The 9916-nt window shown below is 46.6% G+C and overlaps 1 protein-coding gene across 1 annotated transcript in view; it reads left to right on the top strand.

Annotated features, from left to right (window-relative positions):
- The first annotated feature begins 807 nt into the window (after positions 1 to 807).
- The window catches only part of LOC116836553 (uncharacterized), a 47708-nt gene continuing 38599 nt past the window's right edge, over positions 808 to 9916 (top strand). The window contains 2 exon segments of the mRNA XM_075071702.1: positions 808 to 955; positions 4595 to 4721. Of these exon segments, the coding sequence (XP_074927803.1) occupies positions 4595 to 4721 (127 nt within the window). The 5' untranslated portion in view covers positions 808 to 955.

The raw sequence follows: 9916 nt of genomic DNA, 5'->3' as shown, positions 1-9916 counted from the left end.
ACCAGAGGTCGGCAACCTTTCAGAAGTGCTGTGCCAAATCTTCATTTATTCACTCTGATTTAAGGTTTCGGGTGCCAGTAATACATTTTAATGTTTTTAGAAGGTCTCTTTCTATAAGTCTATAATATATAACTAAACGATTGTTGTATGTAAAGTAAACAAGGTTTTTAAAATGTTTCAGAAGCTTCATTTAAAATTAAATTAAAATGCAGAGCCCCCGGGACCAGTGGCCAGGACCCAGGCAGTGTAAGTGCCACTGAAAATCAGCTTGCGTGCCGCCTTTGGCACCCGTGCCATAGGTTGCCTACCCCTGCTCTAGACTATTTGTGTTTTTTTTTTCTTTTTTAAATTAATGTATTTAAATCTGTAAACCTGTAGTTGAGTGGAGGGGATTCCCTGGGACTTCTAGTTCTCAATGCACGTGTTTCCCAGTCGTTAACCCACTGCATGGCAGCCACCCACCTTGTGGGGGGGAGATCATGGGAGGGGAAAGAGGAGGGGAAGGGGATCTGCTTTCCAATCCCTACCCATGGGCAGCCTCTCCCAGGATTCACTTCCCGATGCAGGGGACACGTGTCGCAGGGACACTGACTTTACGTGGGATTTGTTTTGCAGATCTCCGGAGTGAAAGGGCAGAGAGAGAGAAGCATTAGGACACGGTTCCTGCCCGGTCCCAGTTCTCTGTGTCATTGAGGGAGGTGGAGTATAGGGAGGGGGCGGTTTATTAGCTGTCCTATCCGTAGGGCCCTGGTTCTCGTTCAGACGGGGGAAGGCGGCACCAATCTGTTTCTGCTTCTCTTCCTGGGTCAGATCCTCCATTGCGAGCTGGGAGCCCTGATTGAGGAGCCGGCGGGGGGGCAGAGACCGGCATTAACCCCCCTCTGTGCCCAATCCAGGTGGGGACTTTCTCCGGTGGCTGGAACCGGGCTCTGCTGACCTCAGCTGGAGACTCCAGGTGATGAGAGAGAGAACTGGGGGTGGGAGGCAGGAAAGTGAGTGCACAAACAGGATCTGAGTTTGTTTGCAGCAATCAGGAGCCTCATTTTGGGGAAAAAAATCAGAGGGGGCCCAAAGTCCTGTCAGCTGATGGAGCATTATGTGTGATTAAGTATCAGAGGAGTAGCCGAATTAGTCTGTATCCACAAAAACAAATCTGTTAGTCTTTAAGGTACCACCAGCTTCCTCCTTGCATATGTGTTTGGAGTAGGACCTCAGAGTTAGGAACTGACCTGTCAACCACATGCCTCATTTGGAAGCGGAAATATGCCATCAAGCAGCAGCAGAGCCGAACCAAAAAAAGCGAATACAATACAATGTCGTGTTTAAATGTAAATTACTTTTAAAAAAATGAAAAGAAGGGTTTTTTTTAAAAAAAAAGATCTGACAAGGTAAGGAAACTGTTACTTGCCTTGTTTTGTTTAAATTAAGATGATGAAAAGCATCATTTTTCTTCTCCAGACTAACATTTCAAAGCTGTATTCAGTCAGTGTTCGGCTGTAAACTTTTTGAAAGAACAACCAGCCTTACGAACGTTTCAGAGTTACAAACAACCTCCGTTCAACTCTGAGGTTCTGCTGTATATTACCATCCTGCAAAGTTGGGATGGGGAGAGGGTTAAATGACAGCAGTGAGTCGCTTCTGTCCTTCTGCCTAGCATCTGCTCCAGGATCCCAACTCAGGAGGAGAAATAGGTATGGTGTTGGGGGGGCCATGAATAGATCCCAGTCTGTCTCTTTGTTCCTCAGAGGATGTGTTGTTAGGGAGGGAATGGATGAAACATAAAGAGGTGTAGAGAAAAAGGAGTGGGTGGAGGAAGGGTGACAACAAAGGAGTTTCGTTGGAGGTTGTTATTTCTTTTAAAAATCAAATCCCTTTAGTGCCTGTGCGATATTCCCCATGAAGTCCTTGGAGATGTGGAATACTCCTAGACTGTTGGAGTTTAAGGGCAGAAAGGATTGCCAGATCATCCAGTCAGGCCTGAACTGAAGTGAAGTGAGAGCCCAGCTGTGATATTGTGAACCTGTACTTGTGTTTTAAGACTTGAAGAGCGTGAAATGGGCTAAAAGTGCAATAAAGTAAAGTTTAACAAACGGGGAGTGGAGAGCGCCAAAGACGCACCTCGCCTGGGGTGCCACTTGGTCTAGGGCCGGCCCTGGTCTCAGGATCAGGACGAAGAAGGTCTAGGATCCCAGGAGATGGAGACGATGAGAGCCATGATGGTGAAGCATTGCTCCAGTATCCTCTCTCTGTTCTACCATCTTTTCCTCTCAAAGCCTCTTTAAGGACCCCAAAAGAGAGTGATGGGTGGACTCACCCATCCCCTTATTATTCTTCCACCAATGATGCCTAATATATGTTCATTTAGTTAATTAATTTCCAGTTCCACATCTTCTGTTTTCACCAAGCAGGATTTCAACACAGTCCTTAGTTATATCAGGAGGCCTTTTTTGTAGACTAATTTAGTCTGTCTCCCTTTTGTACCTTTTTGTCGTCACCATTTGTTATTATGGGTTATGGTGACATTCTGTGAACTTTCACATACTTTTTACAGTTGAGATCCCAATTTAGTATAAATCTGTGGGCCCAATTATCCTAACAGCCCACCTCTATGTATTGCCCTTTTCTCTCTTTAATTATGAAATAATCATATAAAAATCTCTCACCTATTACCTTTTTCATTCTTGAATGATCAGATACTCTATAAAATCCCTGCAGATTTGACCCTTTTTTCTTGGTCCAGTTATCAAATGATTGTATACAATTCCCTTAGATTTTCTCCTTTGTCTCTCCTTTATTGAATATTAATATCAAATCCTCTCCATTTTTGCCATTTGTCCCCCTGTAGTTCTCAAATATTGATATATGCCCTTTCTCAGATTTGAGCGGGTTTCCCCACCCTTTTCTGACTGTACCAGCTTCGGGTTTAGGTGGGAAATGATTTCTCTGGCTCACTCCCCGGAAGTGATGTGGGAGACGGGGTCTAATTTATCTAGAATGGATTTAATACCCCTTTTATGTTTTGCCCCTTTTCGCTCATTATCTGATATTAATTAAAACACCGTATCCTCAGACATTCTCAACTTCATCTCAATGGCATATTGATGTAAAATCGCTGCTTTCTACCCCTTTCTCCTTAATTTTTCTCCTCTCAGATCAAATCTCCTTACACTTTGCCACTTGCCCTCCATTTCTTGATTATTGATGTAAAAATCTCCTCGGAACTTGGATTCTTCCCACCCCTTTTTTGGCCAAGTTTGCCACTTGGCCGCCCCCGCCCTCCATCTCTGCTCCCCGTGTGTCTGTGAGTCCCAGAGATGCCATTGATGACACACATACCAATTAGCACCCCTGGGAGCTGATCTGGCTGTCAGAGCATGAAGGGCAGGCCACAGCGAAGGGGATACTAGCAGGACCTCCCCCCAACTAGAGGAGAAAGGAGACGGAAAGGGAGAGAGAAACTGAACAGGGCAGCAGGAGCAATAAGTGGGGAGAGAGGTTCCCAGCTCCTAGGCTGGCCCAGATCTATTCCCTGCATCTTCCCTGGGCAGATTGAGTTCCTGGGAGTGAGGCGAGGAGCCGAGGGAAGGAAAAGCCAATTTATGGCTCTGCCGAGCTGCCACGCTGCTGGGAGGACGCGCTGCCCCAGGGGGACATTGTCAGGATGGGAATCTTCCCAAGCAGCCTCTTTGATTTTGCTCTTTTCTAGCGGTTGGCTCAGCGACTCTGTTACTGGGAGATGCTAAAAATGTCTTGGTGGGTTTAGCCCTAGTGAGAAGGGCCAGGTCTGTGCTGGAATAAAGTGACCCAGTGTTTTCTCAGCCTGCCAGCGTATAGAGCCTCTGCCTGCAGGGAAAGAACCGAGAGGCAACTGGGGTGTGAAATGGACTCAAATGCCTTCTGAAATGTCCTGTTGCCCTGCTCATCCTGACAGGCTGCAGAATCATGTCCATGTTTTGCTCGAGATTGTCCCATCCTCCGAGGGGATGGGGAAGGAAAATGACTGGCTCAGGCTGGGAATTTTCAGGAGCTGTTGGAGGAGAGCAGGGGTAGTCTAGAGGGGCAGAGGCAGGAAATAGACAGGGGGAGAAACTGCTGGGATGTGTTCAGTGTGGGGCCTGATTTTTGGAACAAGCCCATAGGGGAGGTAAATTCCCCCATTTGTGGAACAGGGAACAACTGCACTGGACAAGGCTGGGAAAATGGACCAGACTCCCACTGGTACAGCCTGAACTCACCAGGCAGAGGCTGCTCTGAAATATGAGGGGGGCACCCAGCGGTGAGGCCCAGAGGAGAGGTCCTGTCCCCTCACCCCCAGATGCTGGGAATGGGGAGGGAGCTGGGATTCCTACCAGCCTCTGGCTAGTAGGTGTGTGATAACCAGGAAGGCCCCTGCCCTCCTCCATGGGCTCGGAGGGACAAAGAGCTCTCTCTTTCTCCCCACCCTGAAGCCTCCTGGCTGCTCTGAGCAGGGTGGGGGTGGGATTCTGCTACTCTGGCCCTCCCAGAGCTTCCATTTTATCAGCCTCCTCCGCTGTGACTAGCGAGATTGTGGTTGGGGCAGCAGGTGCTGAGTGGGGGACTTGCGTTGTTTCAGATGCCGGTGACCGTCGAGGAGGTGGCTGTGTATTTCACCCAGGGGCAGGGGGCTCTTCTGGACCCCGCTCAGAGAGCCCTCTACAGGGATGTCATGCAGGAGAACTACAAGACGGTGACCTCGCTGGGTAAGAGATTCCTTCTTCCCTTGGTTACTGGAAACTGCCACATCTGTGATGTGCTCTGTTGAGCATCTGCTCAGGTTCTTCCCTGCTTGCTTCAGTTTTGGGGGAGTGGCCTCCGTCTTCCCTTGCTCCAGTGGGAGACAGAGTTGGATCTCAAAACCTGAGCTCAGGGAGACAGAAACATAACGGAGATGCAGCTTCATCCCCACAGCTTTCAAGGGGGCAACAGCAGTGTATTGTCCTGTCTGTGTTACTTCTCACTCACACACAGAATCTTTGTTCGCATCCCATCCTGGGACTAGGTTCCATCTGTGAGGTAGGCTCTGGAGGTTTAGAAATAGGCAGAGATTTAACTCCACAGCTGTGTCTAAGCCAGGATGTCCTCCAGAGTACACGGATCCTGGAAACTCCCACTGTGCATACAAACCTTATTCTCCCCTCCCACACATAGACTCATAGGCCTGGAAAGGACCTCGAGAGGACATCTAGTCCGGTCCCCTGCGCTCATGACCGAACTAAGCTCTCCAGCCGTGCAAGAAAAGGGAGATCCCGAGAGGTCCCCGCACAGGGACGCAGTCTGGGAAACTGACGCCGAAACCATCTGGCGAATGAAGGAAAAATCTGGGACTCCCACTAACGTGTCGTGCACGAGCTGCCCCAGTTCTGCCTCATCCCACACAGGGCAGGGCTGTCGCCAGCAGGTGTCCTATCCTGACTCAATGTTTCCCACCCATCTGATTGACAGCTGGCAGGAACTCCCTCTCTGACTTTACATCCCCGAGTGTTTGGAGGCAGAATCCAATTTCTCCCTTTTTTGCACTTTGTGCTCCAGGATCCATTACAACTGGGTTATTCCTTCTCCCAAACGCTAAAGAGCGGCTTTTTAGTTTTTTTATTTTTTGAAGAAGAAGGTGGCATGTGAGCCAATAAAATGTTGAGAACCGCTGCTTTGGGCCTCTCCTCTCTCTGTGTCCAGACAGGAGTGTTTTCCATTACATTTTTTTATTTTTCTCCCTCTCCTCTCTGCCCCCCTGGGTCAGGAGAGGATTTCTGGAGAACAGGAGTCTGTAGGAAACCAGTATTTGAGGAGAAATCACAGCAGTACAGCAAGCCCAACTAAGATCAAACCTGGTCCTTCTCATGGTCCAGCTGTGCGATATCAAGCCATCTCCTACACTCTAAAGTGGTTCTTTAATGTGTCTCTTTGCAGCACATGATATTAAAACACCCTGTGATTTAATTATTAAGCATTCTAAGTTATTAACCAATCAGGACGCTTTTACTATGTTATTAACCAATTAAGTTATCAACTTGTACTAAATTATTCATATATTTGCAGTGAAAATAATATCTTTATCTATCTCTCCCATCTGTCTACCACACACCCCATCTATCTGTCTGTCCTATCTGTCTACCACACACCTCGTCTGTCTATCTGTCTATCTATCCACCACACACACCCTCTATCTATCTGATCTATCCACTACACACCTTATCTATCTGTCTGTCTGTCCACTACATACCCCCTCTATCTATCTGATCTATCCACCACACCCCCTCTATCTATCTATCTATCTATCTATCTATCTATCCCCATACACCTCATCTATCTATCTATCTAAACTAAATACTTCCCCTGTCATACTGTTTAAATATGCATATACAGTACTTTAGGAAATGAAACAATTGAGTTCACACTGCTTGGCTCTTTTGGGTAATGCTGATCGCTAATTTGGCTCCTGAACCACTGAGATCTGAGTATCCCTGCTCTACAGCAGCGTGGCAGGCAAGACTTAAGCTGTTTAATTCATCAGCAGGAGCTGGCTTTGCAGAATCTCCAAACCAGCTGTCCCATAGCTTTTGGAAGCTATTTGAAAAAGCCAACTCCACAGTAGGGATGTGGCTGGAACATCGTAAGCTGCTTAGGGTAGAGATACAGCTGAAGAACCTGGCTTTTGGGAAGTAACAAACTAGAGAGCCTTAGCTGTAGCGGGGGGATGGGTGTGCTCTGACTGGGGTGAAATATGGTAGCCAGGAGAGGACTTATTGATACCCCACATATACAAGATAATATTTGTACATCCTGACTGGACCTTTCAGTGGCTTAAGTCCATCTACTTCTTTCTCTATTTCCAGAGGAGACCCTTACTGCTCTCCCAGGATCTTTCCCACCTCTATCAGACATTCCTGGTTCTACCCCAGTTACTCAAGGAAATTTTCACAAGTTGTATTTCTTCTAGGAAATCCTCAAATATTTGCTTTCAGGCAACTCTAGTTAATTTGTGTGACAGTGACCAGATGTGGAAAATGTCCCAGGGTGGTGTTACACCTCTGTACCCTACAAACTGTCCTGGTTTTGAGTGGAATTCTAGAATCAGGAACTAGATCATCTTCTACACCACAGATGGAGCTCAGAGAAACCCCATGTAGTTCAGGGCAAATGGTTGTCTGAGAAAACTCGTAAGAACTTCCTGGAGATACAAGCAGTGAAGAAGGTGGTTCTCTCTCTCTCTACTTTTAAGTTTGCCTCTGGATTAGTTTGTCATTCATGTGAAAAGCAACACTAGGAACGCCATGGCATGCTGACTCTTCCAGGCATTAATAAGAAATTACGTGTTAAAAATCCTGAATGAAGCAAGAAATATTCTCTTGCTCCTGGCACAGGATAGTCTTTGCTCTGAGGAGATAAGTGAGAACACCAGGTATCTAATGATTAAAACAACTGCATTGGACCCAAAAAATCCACCCTACCAGTTAACTAGGGTTGCCAGTTTTGATGGGGTGTATTGCTGGAGGTTTCATCACATGACCTAATCTTTAATTAGCAATGGAGGGAAGGATAGCTCAGTGGTTTGAGCATTGGCTTGCTAAACCCAGGATTGTGAGTTCAATCATCAAGGGAGCCATTTTGGGATGGGTGGGGGGGAATCTGTCAAGGACAATACTTGGTCCTGCTAGTGAAGGTGGAGGACTGGACTCAATGACCTTTCAAGGTCCCTTCCAATTCTATGACATAGGTATATCTCCATATGTAAAAACTGTAATACCCGCGGGAGTAAGAAAACCAATCTAAATATTGCCTAATGTAATAAGATTTAAGGTTTAGATCAGTAGTCCCCAACCTTTTTTGTCTGGCGGGCACCAGACGACAAGCCACAGAGGACATGGCAACGCATCTGCCGAAATTCTGCCAACAAGCGGCAACTTCAATAGACGTCACCGCCAAAATGCCACCGACAAGTAGTGTCATCCAGAAGTGTGACTGCCGAAATACCGCCGAAAATTGGCAGCATTTCGCCGGCGACGCCTCTGGATGACGCAGCTTGTCGGCGGCAGTTTGGTGGATGCTCGTCCACAGGCACACTTAGATGCCCCAGTGGGCACCATGACGCCTGCGGGCACCGCATTGGGGACCCCTGCTTTAGATTGTACATTTTTCTTTTATTTTCTGTGGTAACTTTCTCCAATTTTTTATACCTACCACTTCTAATCACTTTAAAATCACTCTCTCTAGTTAAGAAATCTGTTTTATACTTCACTTAAAACAGCATGGTTTGGTTGAGGTGCTTGGGAAATCTCAGCTCAGTTACAAAGGCTGGTGCACGTGCTCTCCACACTGAGGGAGGGGCAGCCTGGGTAATGACCTTATACTGGTCAGGTTTCTGACCAGGGCAGGACAGTGCCGCTCAGCGTACTATGGGAAGTAAGCGAGGAAAACAAGTCCTCTATTATAGTTTTTCTATTGGTTCAATTTTCTTGATCTTTTGAGTTTCCCTCTTGTTTGTGGAGATTGATTTTAGTATTGACTACTTACCTGTCATAATGGATCATTGATCACCAGGTACCTAAGAAGGAGAAAGGTAAAAATTATCAACCCATCCATCATTTTCCCTTCTCTGAAGTGGGCTCTGGTGCTCCATGAGACCCGACACACGTTTTACAGTAAATTCCAGTTGAAGGGGAAATATCTCAATCCTTCTTTATTTCCCCATGGAAACCTCCAGCAGAGAGGTGGAGAAAACTTAGGAGTCCCACCTTTGGGGATCTTGCTTTGCTGTAAACATTTCCATTTTTGTGTACCAAATAAATAAGCAGATGAAGTATCCTGCCTGGAGATGACAAATCTTCTGTAAAGTTTATTCATCAGAACTTTACTCCTGGGGGAATTCTGCACACATTATTTTAGAATTCTGCAAAATTCTGCATATTTTATCTGTCCAAATAACACGATATAATCATGCCAGTTTCAATTATTTTGGTAATTTATTTCAAAATGTCTCTTGGCAAGTACGTCTATAACAATAAAGACAAAAAAAAAAAGATTCTGGTAATTCTGGTTTCTGACAAGTGGATTCCTTACCAGGCATACAGTAACTTCTTGCTTAACGTTGTAGTTATGTTCTTGGAAAATGTGACTTTAAGCGAAACGATGTTAAGTGAATCAAATTTACCCATAAGAATTAATGTAAACTGGGGGGGTTAGGTTCCAGGGAATTTTTTTTTTGCCAGATAAAAGACATTATTACATATACAGAATAAGTTTTTAACAAGTTCTAATCAGAGGATTGTCCGGGGACCTGCTCATGAGCTCCCTGAGCTTCTCCTAAAGCAACCATGTTGATATCAGGTGGGATATTTCCCGGGGAATGCCTTGCTGCTAAAAGATGAACTAGCACTCGGCTGAGCCCTCAAGGGTTAACACATTGTTGTTAATGTAGCCTCACACTACAAGGCAGCATAGAGGGAGACAGGAGGGAAAACACACAATAGACGCAGGGCAGCAGTTGTAAACACTTCCTTGGGGAAACTGAATGTGATGATGAACCCACACTATCCCTCTGGAGTGCACCACTCCCTCCTCCGGACAGCATATGCACGGCTGCACAGATGCCAACTTTCCAAAGTACCCGGAGGGGGGAAGAGTGCTCAACCCCCAGCTCTGCCTCAGGCTTGCCCCCATTCCACCCCCCTCTCGATACGCTTCTTCCTCCTTTCCCCCCAGAGCCTCCTGAATGGTAAAACAGCTGATTGCTGCGGGCAGGAGGCGCAGGGAGGGAGGGGGGAGTTGCTGATCCGTGGGGCCACCAAGAGGCGGGAGGTGTTGTGGGGGTAGAGGGAGGGCTGCCAGTCCACCCTGGTTCCAAGCCCGCACAGCTAAACAACTTTATAAGGAAATGTTGCGCAACTTTCAATGAGTA

The sequence above is a fragment of the Chelonoidis abingdonii genome, chromosome 12 (genome assembly GCF_003597395.2).
Source record: "Chelonoidis abingdonii isolate Lonesome George chromosome 12, CheloAbing_2.0, whole genome shotgun sequence".
NCBI classification, from domain to species: Eukaryota; Metazoa; Chordata; order Testudines; family Testudinidae; genus Chelonoidis; species Chelonoidis abingdonii.
This window is presented reverse-complemented; position numbering and strand designations above follow the sequence as displayed.